At 47.4% G+C, this 22,286-nt stretch overlaps 1 protein-coding gene across 1 annotated transcript in view; it reads right to left on the minus strand.

The window, feature by feature from the left end:
* LOC129380710 (uncharacterized) overlaps positions 1–22,286 on the minus strand; it is a 112,489-nt gene that overhangs the window by 70,832 nt on the left and 19,371 nt on the right. Inside the window, exon 2 of the mRNA XM_055062486.2 lies at positions 1,505–1,599. Within this exon, the coding sequence (XP_054918461.2) occupies positions 1,505–1,568 (64 nt within the window). The 5' untranslated portion in view covers positions 1,569–1,599. The remainder of the gene's footprint in view (positions 1–1,504; positions 1,600–22,286) is intronic.

A 22,286-nucleotide genomic window follows, 5' to 3' on the forward strand; every position in this document is an offset into this window, starting at 1 on the left:
CCGCTTTGTGCCACACACTTCGATATTGTCCCACTTTCCTATGACAATTGCTTCCTACGGTCACCCGCAAACATGGTGGCATCGCGACGTCTGTATGACGCCGACGCAGTGAGGATGATGGAACGACAAAGGCGGTCTAACTACGATGGCATCACGACACAGAGATGCCGATTCCTAAATAATGACGGTGGTACATTGTCGAGGGTGTCACACGTCACACGACGACCTGAGGACAGTGACATGACGAGTGTATGACGGCAATGACGTGACGATAGTGGTTGGACAACAACCGGATGACGAAGGCGGAATGAAGACATTGGCATGACCCCGACTGCATGGCGACGACGGCTGACGACGGATGCATGATAGCGACTTTACGGCGACGACGCAATGACGACGATGGGATGATGACGGTGGCATAGTCACGATTGAAGGAGGACAGTATGATTACAATAGAATGATGAACAAGGATTGACTGCAATGAATCGATGAAGGTGGTTTCACGACGGATGCATCATAGCGACTGTTCGATGACGAGGGCATGACAACAGCGACATAATCAGAATTGTATGACGGCCGTATGGTTACGATAGTGTGGTCGCAATGGGATGAGGCCACTGAAATGATGACGTTGGTAAAACGACAGCGCGACGAAGACGGCATGATGAAGACAATGTGACCACGGTGGCATGACGAAACCCAGGTTACACATAATGACAATAGACTGACCATGATGGTATCGCGATGGTAGTGTGACAAGTGCATGAAGACTGTATGATGGTGATGACGTGGTGATACGCCATAACGAAAGTCGGCAGACAAATCTAGAGTGAGGACAATGCAACTACCACGACGACATCACGACCACGTATGTATATACCTAGCGTCTGTAGCAATAAGGAAAGGATTCTCTGGGTCGGCAAGAAAGGCTGATGGCGATGGCGCGAAAAAGTCAGATGACGAAGTTCGAATGACGAAATAAATTAGCCACGACGGACTTAAGATGACGGTATGATGACAAATGCATGATGACTGTGTGACGGCGATAGCGTGAGACAAAGGCGTGATGACAATGAGATCACAAAGGCAGGATGAAGACGATGCAACGACCACGATTGCGCCATGACCACGAACACAGAGCTAGAAGCCGAACATATTGGACAACAACAACATGCGCCACTGGGTTGGGGTCATAAGCGTGACGACGACACACTGATGACAGTCAGATCACGAAGATGAAAGCGCGATGATGAAACGACCTTGACAGCCTCCCGAACACGAGTAAATACGTAGCAGCCATAGCAGGTTGACAACATAGGCCACTGGTCAGTGTAAGATGACAGATAGATAGGCTCGAAATGGCTTAAGTCGCCCCCCCCCCCCCCCAAAGAATTCTAATATTTTAAGAAACTTTTCTCATGGTATATGGTAAGGCTAGGAATCCACTAGGTGCATAATATGAAGAAAAGGGCACTCGCAACAAAAACAAAAGGTTAGTACTCACACTGGCATTGGGGCCATATAAACCACATTAAAATTTGAAATGCAAAATAATAAGCCTGCTGCATGTTTCTTCCGTTTAGCAAATACTGTGTGTATCTGAAAGAAAACGGATATATGAGTAAATATATTACACACAGATAATGAAGTTTCTATTACAGGAGAAGTGACAGTAAGAGGATAAATGTAATTTGAAAATTTGATATTGTCAAGTGGCTGTGACGGTGGAGAAAGCAGCCAAACTGGGAATGAAGAAACTAGCGTTTTATTGGACGAATTTGTTCCCTCAAAAACAGGCTACACTCAAGAGAAAGGCGACAGCGGGGAACACAGTCGGCAATCGTCGAAAATGTAATCAGCGGGTTTAGCGCGTCGCCTTTTGTACATTACTCATCGAAGGTTTAGTCGCTGGTGCCTGCGTTCTACACCATTTGCGTCCCGCATACACGAAATCAGATTACACAAGGTTCGGCGACAGCAGACTGTGGAGAGAACCATCGATAACATTTGAGAAACTTCCGATACATGTAGGCGCGTCCTGCACTGTGCGATAACATTTGTTAGGCGGTGAAACGTATTCACTCGGTAAAGATAAACACGTGTCAATACCCTCCTATTCAAAAGCATCGAACCCATGCTGCAAGCAAACGAAAGTAATAATAAAAAACAAACACCCGTAGCAAGGAAACAAGAAAATCAGGAAGTTCGTCAGTGTTCGTAAAAGTGCTTAAGAAGCACCACGCGGACCACTTCAGATCGTGCGCGGTGCCGCTGTAAATATCAATATCACTTGTTCATTGGGAACTGTTCAGAAAATAACTTGATTACCAGGGAGAAAATACTCAAAAAACATCGAAAACAACCTTACGCAGAAACCACCTCCGGAACAGTGTCCGCATTAATGCAATTAGCGTTCAAGTAATGTAGCGAAAGACATATAGCTACCAGCTAACGGCGTCACATGTCAGACGTCTACTGCAGCCAGGGTCGTCTCTGGCACTCCCCTCTGGACACGTTGCACCATCTGGTGGCGCCGTCGATAACTCCGGGCAGCGCGCGTATCTGAATATACAAGCGATTTCCGTTTTTTTGCATGAAATTTTGATACGCCAAAATTTCTTCGCAAGTTTGCTTAGTAAATTTTGCCCCCCAATATATCACTATATGTTGGTACACTGCAGTCTGCGACCACACAATATTCACTGATCATTATTTGTTTATCGATTTGCCTAGTTTTCTCGGAACCCGCCGTAGTTGCTCAGTGGCTATGGCGTTGAGCTGCTGAGCACGAGGTCGCGGCATCCAATCCCTGCCACGGCGGCCGCATTCCTATGGGGGCGATATGCGAAAACACCCGTGTGCTTAGATTTAGGTGCACGTTAAAGAACCCCAGGTGGTCGAAATTTCCGAAATCCTCCACTACGGCGTGCCTCATAATCAGAAAGTGGTTTTGGCACGTAAAACCCCATAAATCAATAGTTTTCTCGGAGTGCTTCCCATCCTCTTTCTTGGTATATAGCGTCATGTACCATACTTCTAATAGTCAAGAATCATTCCTTTCTCCAGGCGAAAAAGGTCCAGGACACAAAGCTGCCTTTAAGCAGCTTTACAGGGTCCAGTGCTGTTTAAAAAAATGGCATCAGGGAGGCAAGAAAGGTAAATGTGCACATTTTCGCGTGCATCCTAATTCAATGAACTATACAGCATGCAGAATTGCAAATAAACTAAATTTGAAACAAAAGTAGACTTAATATATACGGTGTACTGAGAAGTAAAATACTATGGTATAGCAGGAACAGAAGGTTAAAGGAATAATTGCAATTTAACAGTACGAATATTAAATAAAGTTGAAATAAAATACATAGCATTATTTTTACGTCTGGCAGAAAAAAAGGTACCTTAATTTGACTTTCAGCGCATCTTATGTTAGAAAATGTGCAGAACAATTGGTTTTTTGCGTAGGTTCGCATTTTCTGTGTATCACGTGTTAGTATTGAGTGTGTTAGGAACAAAGAAACGCAGCATTTGGGAGTCATAGGTTGTTCTAAGTCGAAGTAGATGTAATTTCACGTTGCGTCTGACACTTGCATAAGTGTGCGTTAGTGTCACCAATAAGACTTGGACTATGAACTTAGCCCGAGGTAACTTCAAGCTATTCATAGCATGAAATATTGCATAGGATGAATCCGGAGTGTTCGCCGATTTTGTAGTCGTCTTCACTTTGAAGATCCAATCAAAATGGCATGCCAATTGACGTCACAGGCCTCCAGCGGGATGTCTCATACGGTCAGGTGACAAGGCAGTCGCTGATAGGGTGAGCGCACAGCTAGGCGTTCAGCTATGTTAAAGGGACACTAAAGCGAAACAATAAATGAGTTTAGACTAATAAAGCATTGTTTGAGAACCCTGCAGGCAATCATTTCACAATAAGAGCTCGATTATTAGATGAGAAAATCAAGGTCGAAGTATCAGTATTTGAATTTCGCGCCGAAACTCCGCCACTGGTACGTCAGTGTGACATCAGGTATTTCAAAGTATATTTTCGCATTTGGGCCGCGTTGGCTTAGTAAAGGTTCCCGAAACTTGCCATGTGTAACGTTCGGTTCCTTTAGGACACAATGTAGTCAGTCTGTACCGCTATATATCTAAGTAGGCCTAGAAGGTGCCATCAAAGCCCATGACGTCACAGCGACCAGGTGCGGGAACTTCAAGGAGGCGTCGCCACCGGTCTTGCGTTCTTGCGCTTTTTCTGGCTTTCCAAAAGTCTTATCGTGGTAATAGTGGTGTGTTAAATGCTGTAGAAAGGTAACTTACTGATGCAGAAGAAATCATTTTTCTTTTTAGTGTTGTTTAGGCTGAATAACGATGCGGCACAGGCCGGCGTGGAAGAAGCACGCGGTTGTGAGTACGTCGTCGCTGTACTTTTGCCCCAGCCGCCAAATGTGGAATGATATACTCTTATATTGACACCAGCTGTCCTGATTTTATTGCAAGCCACATTTTTCACGCTTTGTCTATTTTTTTCGCTTGAGATGATGTGTATAGGTAGTAAAATAGGGCAGCTCGTACATGGTAAAGCAAAAAGACATACCACCGAGGGTAGTAAAGGACACATTTCCAGTAAACGGGATAACCTATTAGTGATGAATAATAAACGTAGCAGGTTTGGTTTTACAGAACGGCACAGTCTGTGTATTTAAAAAAAAAGAAATAAAAGCCATTCCACACTGTGAAGGTGGATGACCAGCGTAATATGGTGATACATATGTCGATGACAAATATCTTAACTGAATATAAAACACATACCACAATGAATTTTGTTTTCTCGCGATTTTGTTGTTATATTAAATTGCATACTCAATGCATTGTCCAATTTTGACCTTGGGCCGTATAACGTAAAACTATTCCAATATGTTTTTATTCCAATCTCCTGACGTCAAATTTGCGTAACCACCGACGCAAGCATCGGGCAGTCACGCGCAGGGTTGTCTGAACAGACCAATTAAACGCTCTCCTCGTTCACAGAAGGTCACTTTTGTTTGCTTGAAAAACGAATAACATTGCCTACACTGAGCGGCTTCTCTTATCTAATTGGCTCACAAGAGGCGAGGAGCACGGTCAAGTGGAGAGGGATTGGATGGGGCCAGCCACTGCACTGAATATCGGTAACCGGATGAAGAGGGTGGTGCCGGCGTCTGCGATTGGTCCGCTTTCCCTTACTTAGCTTGCGGTGGCCCGTCGACAGTCGCGGCGGCATGCAACGGAAGCTTAAGAATGACGCTAAAACGGATCCTCAGCAGAGAAGAGTTGGCAGAACGAGGTCGTTAAAGTGCCGAAAGTGCTCGAAAACGTTACACAGCCACGCAAAAAGCTTTATTACACGCAGATAAACCCATGCTCTCCGGCATATGCGAGTAGCCAGTGTCTGAGCGATCGGCGGCAGCCATCTTTTATTTCTTTCGGAATGGGGCAGCCTGCGGCTATTCAGAAGAAAATTCAGTTTTGTTCGGCATATTAATGCGTCTTTAATGCGTACACGTCACTTTGACGCCGTAAGTTTTTGCGGTTTTGTGACGTCGCGTGACAGGCAGGTGAAGTGGCCGCAGCCCGAAAACTTTGGACCAATAGCCGAGGGCTAATGGCGAAAAGGCGTCAAATGAGAAATAACAATTTTTCTTTTGTTCGGTCAAATTATGCATAATCAGTGTGTACACGTCATATGAGATGGGGAGCTTTCGCGGTTTTCGTGACGTCGCGTAACAAGCAGGTGAAGTGGGAGTGGTCCAAAAAAGTTTTTGACCAATCGCGGTGGGCTGATTGCAGAATTGGAATAGAAAAGTTTGGAATAGTTTTACGTTATAGCGCCCCTTCTTTCGTTTGCTGCTTTGGATTTATTTGGTCGGCAAGGTGACTATCGCTTTATGATCGCTATGACACACAGCCAGTGGCTCTGCGGCAACACTGGAAAGATTCTTGGCCAATGTGAGGTCTATACACGACCAATGGCGCGTAGTGGGCACACTGATGTTTGTGTAACATTGAACGCCGAACCTTTCCAAGAGAAACACCACGGACCACTCTCCGACCGGCCTAAACACGTCCATGTTGAGGTCACCCACAACTACGACGGGAGCGAAGTTGATTCAACTAAAGGTGCATACCCTTGGCCTTTGCGGCACGATCTTCGTCTGCATTACGTGCCGCTCGCCGTCGCAACGCCGATTCCCGCACTTATTTACGACGGTATTTTTTCGTAGGCGCGCTGTTCTTCCGCATTTCTAACCACACGCGGCCTACCTATTGCATAGGAGCAAAGCAACTGATGTAAGATTACGTGGTTTGCCTATAGAGCTCGTGACATCAAACTACAATCGATACTAAGAATTGTCTATTCCAGTCTTAATTTCCTTATTACAACATTTTTTATCACAACAAGTTTTGACATTTCTCGCGATTAAATGCAGCTGAGGCCTACCCGGTGATATTATTTCGCTCTTTGCTTTAGCTATTTCAGTTCTGGGGTGGCCACTATCTTTTTTCCCTACGCACGCAAATCGCCATAACCTAGTGAATAACCGCAGGACTGCAATATGGCTAAAATTGCTGTAACTAAGACGACATGTCATTGTGGTGCCGTGCGATGAAATTGGAGAGGCATGTATATGTTACGGGCAAATGCTTCAAATTTAACAGACTGTTTTGCGGTGCTTTGGAATAAGGCACGGACCGTAAATATCGTAAATATGGTGGCGCGTTATTTCAGCACTGTTTAACAAAGCTGCGGACCCCTGCATATTCACCGGAATTGGTTGGCAGCCGGTGCGGCCGGGAAAAGTTTAGCAAAACAATGGCGCGTTTTTTTTTTTTTTTCTTTTACAACCTACTCAACATAACCTAACAGGCGTTTATGAAGATGGTGTTCGAGTTGAGGCACCTGTGGACACCGGGCTACAAGTCTCAGTAATGAGCGCTGACCTGCGGCATCGACTACCGGATGTTCTTACACAGGCGGCAAACATGACACACACGTCACCGACAAAAGCACAGCTATCATTTTTATTTTTGTTTGCACCGTGTGTTTAAGCACTGCCGGCCACCAGGCAACTCCTTTAGTTGCTCCGAGCCCCTGCCCTCGTGATATTTTTTGCGGCCTTGGTTTTCTCTCGCGGTTATGTCATCCTCACTGACAGTTGGACGGTTGCTATAAAGATTCAACTTCCTCCTCATCCTGTGGTTGCCCCCGAATTCCCAATCTGGCTATGCCCTGTAAGTCCGTCGCATACCGCCGCAAGCCGACATAACTGTCGTTATTGCGATCGAACCTTTAAGCCTTGACAGCGACAATTTCCTATGACCAGTTGCAGTCGTCGTTCTCAGGCACTCTGTCGCTCTTCCGATCACCATCACTACCATGCGTGAAAACGACTCTTGTCTGCCTGTACTGGGCCTGTGATCGCACTCCTATTAAGTCAGCTACCGCGGCCCAAATGTTGGTCGTGACGTGTCACGGGATGTTTGACGCCTGACGCAATGCGATATATATATATAAGCAAGCTCTCAGATGTTCGACCATCGGTTTATCGAATATTTCATCTTAACGAACTTTTTAAAAATCCCCGGCAATTTTTTTATACATACTATGTAAAAATGTTTCACTTAAACGAATTTCGGAACAGTCAGTATTTCAGTTTAACGAATTCGCACAGAGGACCAAGGCTTATTTTTACGATCAGAACCGATGCCCGCCCTCAGCAAACCGCCGCCCCTGGGGCGGTTTGAGATGTTTACCGAGATGTTTATGAACTATCGTGTGACCCGAACCGTGACTGATTTTGACATGCCCTGCCAATTCATCGATGTTTATCCTCCGTTCTTGTATAATCAGCCTTTGGAATTGTGCTTCATTGCACGGTGGTTTTGGCCCGGTCCTGGATATTCTTTGCATATTTCACGTCCTTCTTTGAAGCGTTTATCAAACACTTCATAGTGGCCAATGAAGTGCAATGTTCAACGTACACGGCAGCCATACGGCGACTAATTCCTTTTTGGGAAACATGTTCAGCTGTCAAAAACCTCACAAAACGACACTGTTCAACTTTTGGAGTGTCCATTAAGTCACACGAACATGTCCAACCCAGTGTATCAGAGCATTAACGAACCTTTATCGTCACACCTGCGTGTTACTTTTGTAAATAAGAGATGCCTCTGTGCCTCGCGCATGCGTTGCACATAAAGAACCAAACCAGTACTGCGCGGGGTGGGTTGGGTCGCTTTCATTTGACTCGCCTTCGTACGTTGGAAATGCGAAGTACAATGGAATATACAAATGCGAAGAGACAGCTTGATAAAGGGCAAGAAAGTGTCACTGGAAACAAAGTTCACTACACCTATACACAAAACCTCGCAACAAGATATTTAAATATACGTATAACTCTCTAGTCAAGCTACGAATCTAAGAAAAAGTCACTGAATATAATGCGTCAAACAAGGCAAATAAACATGTTGCGAAGCCACAGATCGATTCACAGGTAACAGCCCCCCCCCCCCTCCCTCCACTGCCCCTGATGTATCGCATGCAACGGAAGGCGGCGCGCTTCCTGCCGCTTTTCTCCCTTGCGCACACAAGACTGAGCCACCATCGTAGGCTCACCTGTGTCACCTACCCCCTTACGCATTCACTCGTACAACCGTGAGCAAAAATATATGGACCACAAGGTCGCCGAAAATCCAGAATTGCTTCGTAACTAACACGCAGTGGACGCAAATTAACGAGTGCAATAGAAAATTCGTAATGTAGAGATTGGACTGCAGTGGTTAATTTCAAGTTTGACTCGGAGACAGAGGAGAAAATGAGTTTTATCACTCAATCCTTGGTACGTATAATTTTGCTCACGGGTGTACAAACACCATGCGGCACGCGGTCACGTTGTTATCGCCCTTGGACTTTATACGGAACATGAAGGCGACGGCGACGGCAGGAATGCGACTGGCGTGTCCATATAGTTGCTATCGCAATAATATATTGAGAGTATCCAGCAGCAACTGAAGCGTCCCGTGGACCATTACTTTCCGCAAAACTTGCACCATGCGACAATTCGCTGCGCCGCCACAATGTCCTTTTTTTTCTTTGGTGGGGCGGGGCACCGAAATAAAAAAAAAACGCGAAGGAAAGCATGTTGGCCATATTCGAATGCCTACTTTGGGCAGCTAGTGTGACTACCAATGGGATATCCAAGAAAAAGTGAAGCGCTTGGTCCATAGAGAACCATACGCATACTGCTCGGTATCCTACAACAGGGAGACAAAATTTTTCGGAGAGGTTGCGCTCAAGTGAACACGTTACAATCCGCCGAGTCCCCGCAGTGATGGCGGCGAGCAACCAGGCATTGTTTTTTTTTTTCTTGTCTGCTAGCCAGAAAGCGTCCAAAACCTTGCAGGCGAAAACACACTCGGCCAGAGAAAAACGAACGCGTATCGAAGTGCGTCGCGCGGTGGTCGGGGCAACGCGAGAAAAACGCATGCGCTCTGGCTGGTTCGGCGACCCGCGGGTATCGAGAACAAAAAAAAGAAAATAAGATAAAGAAGCTCAATGTGTCCTCGCGGATAAAAGTCAAAGTACAAAAATGAATAAGAACGCAGTTACTTTTGCTGGCTTTAGTGTCTTGACATGGATGCTTTGGCACAGGTGAAAAAAAAAAGAGGTTCAGATTCTTTTCTGTGACATGACGGCGAAAATAAACCACGACAACGCTTCGACTCATCGAACCTCACTTCGTGTTTTGTAAACTTGTCTGATGGTGTGTTGATTTGGATTGTCTCGTTGTATGGTCCGATGTATGACATTAGAAAATTTGATGCACCTTCGGGGTCAAATGTTTTGACAACCTTAAACCCACAATGTTCAGGAATTACAAATCTAAAGCACGACTTCGGAAATCTCAATGCACCTTTCGCATCGAAAGTTTATGAGAACTTTATACCCACAAAGTTTCAGAATTGAAATCCATGCGCTCCGTCGATTCCGCGATCTACGTGAGAGGGCGCGACGAGCCGGTTCGCCATCAAAACGCCCTTGAATGTTTGTGCTCCGATAGGGCTCCTTGCGTTACGATATGCAACTCCCGGTGCATGGGCGTTGCCGCGAAATACAGCTCGATTTCGCAATGTTCGCGATGAAATGTCTTTTCGGGCGTGAAATGGACATTCTAGACAAAATCCAGGATCATTTCCGGCACCGGGTGTTGTTTTGGTCAAGGCGCATGACAGCATGAAAAAATTTCGGGAGGGGCTGAGGACCCATAAGCCCCCGCCCTGGCTGCGCCCATGGTCCCTGTGGATTCATTGTCGCCGCCAGTGTGGGTACAGCCTTACCGCTCCGCTCTGCTTCCAGCTCGACCCATTTGCTACTACTGTGGCTACCGCGGGCATATCTCCAGGTTCTCTCGACGGCGTCAACAGGACGAACAACGTGGTTATACATCCGAAGAGCGAACAGGTGTCCATTCAGCAATGGGCTACCAGAGAATCTCCTAGCGCTCTTCTTTACACCGATCCCCCTCTCCGCCGTACCCTACTAACATCCATCTGAATTCTCGAGAATCTCGCCGCAGGTCGCCTCCACGTCGTCGTTCCGTATCACCTTTCCGGCCTGCTTCTCATCTCTCCAGCGCTTACTCAGAAAAGTCTCCGGTGCAGAATTAGGAGGGGAAACTGCATCCACCGGACAGCCTGCAATTCCTCCAGGCCAACCGTCGAACTTGTCAGTGGTTGTGGAAGGTGTGCCCGTCGAAACTCTCATTGGCACAGGGGCCCCGATTTCGATTATTCGGGTAGACTTATGTTCCCGCCTCCGGAAAGTGATGATGCCCCATTGCGGCCTGTCTCTTCGTGCAGCGACCAATGCCGTTCTTCGTCCTATCGCACAATCTACAGTTGGAGTACACATTGACGAAATACGTCATCACATTCTTTTTGCTGTGTTTCCCGAGTCTTCCCACGAGGTTATTTTAGGAGGCTATTTCTTGTCTTCGGCGTCCGCTACTATATTTTATTGTCGGCGACTCCTACAACTGAATGCCACCGGTCACACTCTTCCTGATTATAAAGAACGCATGCGCCTCGTCCCCACCTCCAAATATGCTCTTTGATCACCAAGAGAAGAAATTATGATTGTCAACTCTAGTGACAATCCGGTTGGCGACGTTCTCATTGTTGCCTACGGTCATACGCTTTCTGGAAACATTATTATTACTCCTGGCCTTGTTCGATTCTCTCATGGCTCGGCATTCCTCACAGGGTTAAGCCAAACTACCGAACCTCGACTGCTACCCCGCGGATCAAGTGTCAGTTGCCCTGTTGATACACAGCCTAATGCAGTCTAATGCCCTTTCGACTGTGCCAGCTCAGTGAACGTCGTCGCCACTCACTGTCTCCTCCACGCCGTTGTTGGCAAGCATAAGCCCTGACCTGACCTCTGGCAAAAGTCGCGATCTGGTCGCACTATTAGAAAAAGACTGTTCCTTATTCGACATCAATTCGCCCTCGCTGGGTATGACGGCTGCTCCGGATCAACGCATATACAATGACGGCTCCCCCATTGTTCAGCAGCGGCCCTATCGCGTGTCTCATAAGGAGAGTGAAATCATCGAGGAAAATGTATCGGACATGCTTCGACGGAATATAATAGGACCTTAATCGAGCCCCTGGTCTTCTCCAGTTGTCCTCGTGCAGAAGAAAGACGGTTCAGTGCGTTTTTGTGTCGATTACCGTGCCCTGAACAAAGTCACGCGCAAGGATGTTTACTCTTCGCCACGGATCGACGACGCATTAGATTCCTTACAGGGTACCGATTATTTTTCTAGTCTTGATCTCGTATCCAACTACTGGCAAATACCGGTGTCAGAGCCCGACAAGGAGAAAACCGCTTTTGCCACCCCATATGGGCTATACGGATTTAATGTGGTGCCTTTCGGGCTCTGCAAGGTGCCTGCCATCTTCGAGCGCATGATAGATAATGTCCTGCGCGGTATAAAATGGAAGACCTGTCTTTGCTACCTCGACGACATCGTAGTAATTTCAACCACTTTCCCAGAATACCTGCAGCGTTGAACGCGTGCTAACCTGTGTCGCAAACGCTGGCCTACAGCTCAACACGAAAAAATTTACTTTCGCTGGAAAGGCTATCAAAGTTGTGGGGCACTTAGTCAGCAAAGATGGCATTCGACTTGGCCGCAAGACTTTCCGCCGTCCTTGAGTTTCCTCGTCCTCTGCGCCCAAAAGACCTGCGCAGTTTTCTCGGACTGACTTTGTACTCACAGCGCTTCATACGCAGCTTCGCTGCGCTTGCGTCTCCGCTCCATCAACTCTTCTAAAATAACACGCCCTTCGTTTGGTCCGCCGACTGTGAAACTGCCTATTTGACGCTCAAGCAGGCCCTGACGTCCGACCCGGTGCTGTGCCACTTTGATTAAAGTGCAGCTACTATCATTCATACTGACGCCAGCAGTCAAGGTTTCGGTGCAATTCTCCTGCAGCGTGACTCCACATTGCGTGAACGCGTCGTTGCTTACGCCAGTCGGACGCTGACTGCTGCTGAGGAAAATTACACCATCACCGAACAAGAATGCCTCGCTGTTGTTTGGGCAGTGCAATAGTTTCGGCCATACTTCCATGGCCGTCACTTTACACTCGACACCGACCATAACGCACTGTGCTGGCTATTGCTGCTAAAGAACCTATCGGGTCGCCTTAGTCGCTGGGTGATCCGTTAACAGGGGTATGATTTCGATGTTGCCTAAAGGTCTCGCAAGAGTCACCATGACGCAAATTCTCTATCACGTTGCCCTTTGAGGAGCAATAATGAATCATCATCGCCTAATCGTACTGAGGTACAACCCGATCCCACTTCATCGCCCCTGTCCGTCTCAACGCTCGACTGGCTTAAGACTAATCACCAATCTGTCCTTGTTTCCCGCCAACTTGCGGACCCATACTGTCAAACTATTCTCGACCACATGCGATCCTCTCCTTCACCTCCGAACGCCCGACTCCGTCGACAACTTAAACAATTGAAGCTTCACGATGGCGCTTTGCATCGCTATATTTATCATGTCGATGGCAACAAATGGGTGCCCATCATACCACGTTCTCTGCAACGTGAGGTACTTGAAGCCTTTCATGATGATCCGATGGCATGTCACCTCAGCTACCACAAGACACACGACAGAATGGGGAGTTCGTGCTCTTGGCCTGGCCTCTCTTCTGCCGTAGCCAGGTACGTCGCATCACGCGCACTTTTTCAACGCCGCAAACGACCTACGACTTCTTCTTCTGGTCTTTTGCAGCCTCTTCCTTGCCCCGCTTCGCCTTTTGATGTTGTAGGAATATATTTGCACAGTCCTCTTCCCAAGACCTCCAACTGCAATCGCTGGATATTTGTTACGGCCGTAGACCATCTGACGCGCTACGCCGAGACAGCCTGTATACGATCTGGGAGTGGCGTTGAAGTCGCGGATTTTTTCTACGCAACATCCTCTTACGTCACGGAGCTCCGCGCGTTTCCTCAGCGACCGCGGCAAAGCCTTCCTCTCGTCTCTTGTTACCGAAGTTCTGCCCACCTCAAACACCGTTAACGAGACCACTTCGAGTTGCCACCCGTAGACCAACGGCTTGACAGAGCATTTTCATCCTACTCTCAGCCCCGACCCGACCAGCCGGTCAGCCCCGACCGCACCAACTGGGATGCACTCGCGCCATTTGTGACATTTGCTTACACTGCAGCTGTACAACACACCACCGGCTTTTCTCCATTCTTCCTCGTATATGGCCGCGCACCTAGTTTCGTCCTGGACGTCTCGTTGCTTACGGCCCCCATGCCCTTAGCAACGCCCTTCTCAGAAAAATCTATGTGTTGCCTCAAAGGCTGCCATCATCGAGCCCGCATTAACACCTACATCGCTCAGGACGTGCGGAAGCATCGCTACGACTCGACTCATCGTGTTGTCACTTTTTTCTCTGGTGACGAAGTTCTACGGACTCCTGTGCGCGTTCCCGATTTATGCGACAAATTCTCCCGTCGTTTTATTGGACCCTATATGGTCATCGAGCAGACATTCCCGGTTAATTACCGCTTCTCACCCCTTCGAATTTCTTCCGACCACCGCTGCCGTGGTAGAGAAATGTGCATGTATCGCGCTTGAAACGGTACACTCGCCGCATTTCATCATAATGCCGCGCGACCAGGCGGCCGCTCCCACCGCGGGAGGAAATTAGATTGAGCGCGACTCATGACTGACTCCTCTTCATCTCCACACATCATCATCACTTGTACTAATTCCTCATCATTAATTATCATCATCAGCCGCACAGCTTGTTCTTCTTCGTCGTAGCTCGAGCTCGGCTGGATTAAATGGTTTCTTATAATATAAAGCGTCTCCCAGCTAAGGATACTCCCTGATCAGAAATTTTAGCGCCGCTCTACATGTGTTTTCCTTTGGCCATATATTGGCTCCCGCTTACAGTGTGTCTTGCAGGGCACTTGCAAGACACAGAAGCAGCGCGTGGGTGACGTGTGGGTGCGGTTAATGGCATGCGTCGCAGACAGAGCTCCGCTCATGCAGTGCTCTGTTTCCATACAGACTAAAGCCCCTCCATCCACGCGCCACCGCCGCTTTCTTGGTCAGCGGTGACGCGTGGATGTAGGGGCTTTAATACAGACGACGCGCGCTACCTTAGCGCCATATCGCATCCATCGACGAACCCTGACCGGACGTATGGATCGCAAAGAAAACCTGTAGGAAGTTCCAGAGGGCGTCATCCAGCGCTCCTCCGCCTACCTTCCTCCTCCGCAACGCTTCACATCGTTTCTCCATCCCCACTTGTTCAACGTTGCTTAGCCACTCGTCTAGGTGGCGTTACTTTGCCGCGCGCTTTAAAGCCGCTCAATTTTTCAAAAGTAGCGCCATTCTTAGATCTTTCCGCCACCCCGCTCACCCTGGCGCGTCCTTCTCCACGCTTCCTGTCGCCTCAGCCTCCTCCGCTGCCCCATTGGCCAATCTGTGTCAGGTGGAAGCAGGCGCCGCGCTTTTGTATATTTTTTTCTTTCCAGCGCGGAGCAGGCGCCGCGCTTTTGTATATTTTTTTTCTTTCCAGTGCGCGCCGACCTCCATTGTTGGGCCTGCGCGACGAAAGTACGGCAGGCGGACTGAAGTGATTAACGTTCAGAAGCGACTAAAGCTAGGATGGAGGTCGTAGTTGATGGCTCCGGATAACTTTATCTAGCTCGCCTGGGGATGTTTAACGTGCACTTCGACCGTAGAGTCGTACGTGGGCCGGTAAATTCCTCGTTGGCGTTTCATAATACTCGCGCGCTAGCGCTGCTTTAGAAGTTGGCACCTCGGCGCGATTGTATTTCTTCAATAAATTTAATTTACTAGTGTAACAACTTGTTATTATTTCGTATTATTGACGGCGCCTCCAGGGCACCAAAGCAGCAACGGGAACACCAAAGCTAGAACCAGGGCTGGATGGGGCTCGCCGAAGCCTGTGCATGCCAAGGGGGTATAAGATCGCGGACAGCCAATTTTGTATGCGAACACTCCCTGCGACGCCTGCATTAGTGTAATGTTACGTGCTCTTCAGAGGCCTCCGTTAACCATTACATGTGCCCTCCTGGAGCAGTACTTGTAAAAAAAAAAAAGAATATATCGTCACGTTTACCAAAGCACCCCGCAATGAAAAAATGGCCCTGTTGCCAGGCATTGCTGACCGCACACAGCCGGAATCTCTCACGCGCCGACCGAACAAAAGTGTCCTGCAGGTACGTGAATGAACCTACGAAACCACGTACACATACTTTCACGCTATTAACACCTGAAACTTTGGTAATTACGCGCGTGTTTGAGTACACCGCGTGCTTGCGTCGTGTTTCAGCAACACGAACTCTCAACGTCGCGCGCTTTACGCCTTAAATACGCCTTGAATAATGGTCATTTTCTCTATTTCTTCCGTAATTCAATACGAAATTCTAAAGGCCAGTTACCGACTGACGAAGAAATATCTCGATTGAAAAAACTGCTCCGCAGGGCTCGAACGAACTTTTCTGCGGATTTCCTGCCGTAGCGTGTTAGCCGTCGTCTGCTACGGCAGGCCCACCACCGGCGGCGCCACCATCGAGGCCGCGCCGAGCGGAGGAGGAGGGAAGCGAATGGCGCTACTTTGGTAGATTGAGGGGTTTTAGCGCGCTTAGCTCGCTCTGTCTTACTTTCACCGGCGCGCGATTATGTTCACATCAGGGGTAGCACACTCTCAAGTTGAACAAATGGCGACAGAGGGCGAAAAAATAGACCGCGCGCCGCTGCTAACAAAGCCAGCGTAGTAGCATCACTTCGGGATGCTTACGTTAGTTCCAACATTTCCAGGTAGAGGCGTCGTAATAAGCGCAATTTTATCTTACAAACCTTCTCTTACAATTACCGAAGGATTTTTGTTACATAAAAAACAGGGCAAAATTATCATTCCTAATTAGATATTGTACTCTTTCTTAGTAAGTTTATTGTTTCTTCGTCATTATAAACGCAAATAGCGTTCAGCATCATCGATCTTTCACGTGACCTCTGGCCTGGATTTAAAATTTTTACCGGTATTTTTGAGTGCATGGCGGCACGGATTCATTCGTTCGTACACTCAGACTAGTTGCTTCTTTGTTTCTAAAACTAGTTTCTTGCGCTTCGATGTCTCGCGTTATTTAACTTGGGGTGAAGTTACGTGTTTGCAAGCGGACATGTAAGCCCAGAAGTTGGGTCTCGGTCGTGGGCCATTTGGAACACGTCTGCGTCGAAACGGGAGCTGGATTTTGCTGCGGCTGGCAACGGCAATAACGGTGAGTCGTTTAACACCGCTGCTTGAATCGTTATATAACATCCGTCTCATTACCTTCCAAGCGGGCACAAGTTAACGAACTAGATCCTGCATTACATACGGGCAGTCAGGATCTCAGTTGCTGTTTCCTAAATAAACCTTTACTTGCGAGGCTGTCGTTATACACACACAACCAGGAAAGAAAGAGCGTTATCGGAACGCGCGTCTCATTTTTCATCTTATTGTAGCCGTGGTCGTAGGTGACTGAGTAGCCTTATCAATATACATATTAAGCTTTTTTTTCGAGTCCGCCGGCAACTTCTTTCGTCCACAAAACCGAATAATCCTTTGGTAAAATGAAGTGAAAGTACAGAATTGAATGTATTAAACAGTTGCAAGCATGATAATTCACCCATGTTTCGTACTTGTTAGTTCCAAATGTTCTTGCTGTTCAGTTTGGTTTACCGTAGGGCATTTATTTTTGCAGTCGTGAAGCGGTTCATCGCGTTAGTGCAGAAAAATAATGCATCAGTTCTGATAGCTTCATGACTTTCATGCATTTGCTTGTGGAACCAACAGTGTGATCTCTTCCAGTGTATAAATGAACGCACAAATCTTCTCATTAGTGATCTTAATAATACTTAAGCTGTTGACAAGCATTGTAGTTGGGCAGACATCAATTTTATAGACAATAGCAGTATTTATTTAACATGCTGCTTAAGCACCCTAGAACTGAGAGTGCACATTTGCATGTGTTCTGTAGTCGCAAATCATTACAATATATATGTCACACCTTTTTGCTTTTCATATTGCAATATTTTGCTTTTTCAATTTCTAATTCAGTCAAAATTTCTGTTCCAGACATGCAGTAATGAGGACGGCACCAGTACAAAGCAACACACTCCACGCACTAAACAGAAGCTGCTGCCTGCTACAACAAGGTCGTTGTATGGACGTTGGCTACTACTACAAGGTAAACAACACATGGTTCAGAAATAAATATGTTTGATATATGCTGTATTGGCTTGCTGCTTGCAGCAGATATGAATGTTTGTTCATATTTATGGTTCAGTATAATTGGTTCGAACATAAACGAAAAAACACATGAGTTTGGCTAATCTGTGCTGTATCACATGTGTCACCGTTCTGCCCCAACAGAGTATATGCCAAGCACATCTTGGTCATCACAGGAGCCCCTATCTGCACCAACAGGAAGGGGCTGGAGCCGAATTTGCAAGGCTTTTACACCACGAACAAAGAAGCGCATGTAGAAGAATATGGGTGATATATCAAGTCTGCAGAGGACTGTGTTAAGACAGAAAAGAGCTTCAGCCACCATTCCACCAGCACGGACATTTGGCTGAGCAATCCAGGTAACTCAAAAAGGACTTTCTAGAAATTCTTCTTCTTCAGATGCATCTGCAACATCCGACCAAGCACGGACGACGCTGGCCAAAAGATCGAATTCCGTCAGTTTGCCCTTAATCAGCTTCCTAGCCATGTCAATTCCGTTTGGGCCAAGTGTAATTTTTCTTCTATAAATGCAAGCTTTTTCATTCCCCATTTTTGTTAGAGATCATTCATCCTCATTCAAACATGAAGGTGAACCGATTCTTCGCTGATACTTAATACCAGTCACTGTTTAGTACCCTAACATATCTGTAGCAGTATCTTCTAGTGTATGTTGTCATGCAAAATTCCTCTCCTGAAATAGCTGATGCAGTATCCGCATGTCTTGCATTAACCTATGCACCATGTGCTATGCACCATTTTACATGTCTTGATGTTTTTAGCCTTTAATGTCTGCAGAGCAGAGTGGCTTCTCTCTTGAATGCAAGCTTTCTCATTTTCCATATTCCTAGTCTCGTTGATGATTGCTCTTCTTCCTCGATAGCCTGGGTCTTTGCGCAAGCTACAGTGAAGTGATTGATTGCAGAATCTGGTTTTGCAGCCCCACTTGGTTGTGGTAACTGTGTTACGTTTCTCGGATGTGGGTGCCTGGTCAGTTGCATTGGTAAGCAGTCCCTCGAGGTAAGCATTTGCTCCTGCAGTCTGCAAAGCGACATAGACTCCCAGTATACACACACCATAACTGGTGCTCCCCGTTCATTCTTGCCTGCTGCAACCATGGGCAAATTGTGCTTGTGGCCTACCTCGGCCATGATTTGCTCAAAACGGAGACCAGCATATGTGCTTACATGGTTCGAAGTGCATGAAGTTGATAGCCGTATGGGTGGAAAGGCCCACAAAAATGGCTGCCGTAGGTGATGCCCACAAAAGCGACTTGTCCACATTGAGACAAAGTGGGACACAAAGTTTGAGCCACATTAGCGGCCCTCGAAAGAAAATAAATGTGCAGGTTGGAAAGGAGTTAACGCTAAAATGCAGGGTAGCCCATGTCGCTGCGTTGATTGCGGCAGCAGATGCCTGCGCCACCTGATTGCTTCGCAATGGAAGTTCCTCATCTTCAACGGCAACTGTTGGTTCAAATCGGTGCGAGGCTCTGTCGAATCTGTACCGCTGGTTGTCGCACGTTACCAGACCACCACATGCGACAAAGGCAAGCATTATGCCTGTAAGATGGTTCGTAGCCAATGTATATAATGTATTGTCTGAACCTCATGCGGTGACTGATTGCTGTTCAATTTTGCTGTTATGTCACTTGGTTACGGTTGCAGTGTTATCTTTTTCGAATATTGCGGTCTGGTCGGTCGCACTGGGAAGCAGTCTCTCGAAGTAAGCATTTGCTCCTGCAGTCTGCACAGCGACATAGACTCCCAATTTACACACACCGTGATTTGTGCTCCCCGTTCACCCTTTCCTGCTGCAGCCATGGGCAAATCGTGCCTCTGGCCTTTCTCGGCTGCGATTAAGCACGAACGGAGACCAGAATACGTGCTTACATGGTCGGACGTGCATGAAATTGGGTGGAAAGGCCCGCAAAAGTGGCTGATGAAGGTGATGCCCACGAAAGCGACTTCTCCATCTTGAAAAAATGTGGGACACCAAGTGTGAGCCACACATTAGCGGCCTCCGAAAGAAAAGAAACATGCAGGTTGGAAAGGAGTCAATACTAAAATGATGGGTAGTCCATGTCACTGTGTAGGCTGCGGCAGAAGATGCCTGCGTCACCCGATTGCTTCGCACTGAAAGTTGCTCATCTTTAACAGCGGCTTTCGCTGCAAACAGGTGGGACACTCTGTCCAATCTGTTTCTGCTGCTGGTTGTCGCTCGTTACTAGACCACCACGTGCGACGAAGGCAGGCACTACGCCTGTAGGTAGGCGGCTGAATATACCCTATGAGACCCGTGTATGTGAATCCTCACTGTCGCCATATGGTTCGTAGCCATTGTATAATGTATTGACTGAGCCTTATGTGATGATTGATTGCTGTTTAATTTCGATGTTATCTCACTTGGTTATGGTTGCCGTGTTATGCTTCTCGAATGTTACGGCCTGGTCAGTTGCATTTGGAAGCAGTCTCTCGAAGTAAGCATTCGCTCCTGCAGCCTGCACAGCGACATAGACTCCCAATTTTCATGCACCGTGATTCATGCTCCCCGTTCGCCGTTTCCTGCTGGAGCCATGGGCAAATTGTGCCTCTGGCCTTTCTCGGCCGCGATTAGGCATGAACGGAGACCAGCATACGTGCTTACATAGTCCGATGCGTATGAAGTTGATAGCCACATGGTTGGAAAGGCCCGCAAAAGTAGCTGATGAAGGCGATGACCACGAAAGCGACTTGTCCATATTGAGACAATGTGAGACACCAAGTGTGAGCCACAAATTAGCGGCCCTAGAAAGAAAAGAAACGTGCAGGTTGAAAAGGAGTGAACGGCTAAAATCCGCAGTAGTCCATGCCGCTGTGCAGGCTGCGGAAGCAGATGCCTGCGTCACCCGATTGCTTCGCAATGCAATTTGGGCATTTTTAATGGCGACTGTCGCAGCAAACAGGTGGCACACTGTCCAATCTGTTTCCGCTGCTGGTTGTCGCTCGTTAACCTGACCACCACGTGCGACGACGACGGCGAGCCGTTTACAAGCTCGCGTCAATGATTCCAGCGTATCTCGACATGCAAATTTTATTTCTGCTATTGCACGAGAATGTACACTGCTTGTTTTCTGCCAATAAAGTCGCACGTGCTGTTCACTCACTTGTGGCTTGTTTGTAGGGCGTCAGTAGAGGCTCTTGGCAATTAGAACGCACCATCTACGCGGCAGCGAAGGCATCGAGGCATGCCGCATAGCCGGCAGGACAAGCACGGCGCGTACCAGCGAAAAACGGCCATATTGGATTTTGTTCTAAAAAAAGTGTACTTCCGCTTCCGGATTGAGCAACGTCATCGGGCGTCCACCTAAGTAAGTTCCATGCGCTGCCGCTCCTTATTTTCGAACCACTGCGACAGGTACAGTTTCCCTTCTCTAAGTTGGTTCTTTATTCAATGTTCACATGCCTCGCGTTCCCCGTTCAACCTTCCCCGTTCACTTGCCTCGTGGCATCTGACTGACACAGCTGATTTGAAGAGCTGGCCAGTTACGTACGCTTGCGCGTAGAATATGTATTATGCAGATCACACACGGTGTCGAAGTCACTGTAAGCAAAGATCTGGTGAGACGGTAAGACAAAACGGCACATGTCGGTAAGAGATGTGCATCTGAATCCAGTGATGAACACGCCTTGGAATCGCTTGCCAAGGCGGTTCATAAATGCGACGCAATGCCACAACCGGCAAGAGCATCTAAGCCTTGGGACAGCATTGGGTTCTCGCGGCATTGCGCGTTCGTCTGCAATAACTGCACTTGCGGGAAACTCTGGTGAGGAAGGGAAAGCGGACAAGCGTGCAAAAGAGCCCTGCCTAAAACCAATATTCTTAGCTGCGTTATTTCAAGCAAAGTATAAAACTCTTCATTAAAAGAGAAATACAAGACAAAAACACAACTGAGCGCCCATTTGGCCAATTTTTCTGCTTGTCTCTTCCAATTTTAGGCAAATGGGAAATTGTGGATCATTCAGTATCGCCTCCAACAAGCCGAAAGCGCTGTTAAGCTCCGCCGGAGTACAACGCACAACAACTTATGTAAACATGCTCCGACCCCACAGATTTCCTTTTTTCCCATTGAATGTTGTCCGCTAGTAAACTTGACGGCAGTAGGAGCGATGTATGCGTGCGATTGAGGACAGATACTCATCCGATGTCGACAAACAAAAAACCAAAGCAATAACTTTGGTCTATTAGAGAAATTTCACGCTTCAACGCGTATATTACTTGCAGTTACAATATTTGGGTAGAGTTCGTTGTTTATATAGACAACAGTTTTATACACAACAAAGCTCCTGACCTGCACATCTTTAGGTGCAGTGCAGACTGAAATGCGTAAACGCACACTTGTTATGTTTGTGCTGTCCTAGGTTGAGCTATTCGGCAAG

The sequence above is a fragment of the Dermacentor andersoni genome, chromosome 10, assembly GCF_023375885.2.
Source record: "Dermacentor andersoni chromosome 10, qqDerAnde1_hic_scaffold, whole genome shotgun sequence".
Classification (NCBI taxonomy): domain Eukaryota; kingdom Metazoa; phylum Arthropoda; class Arachnida; order Ixodida; family Ixodidae; genus Dermacentor; species Dermacentor andersoni.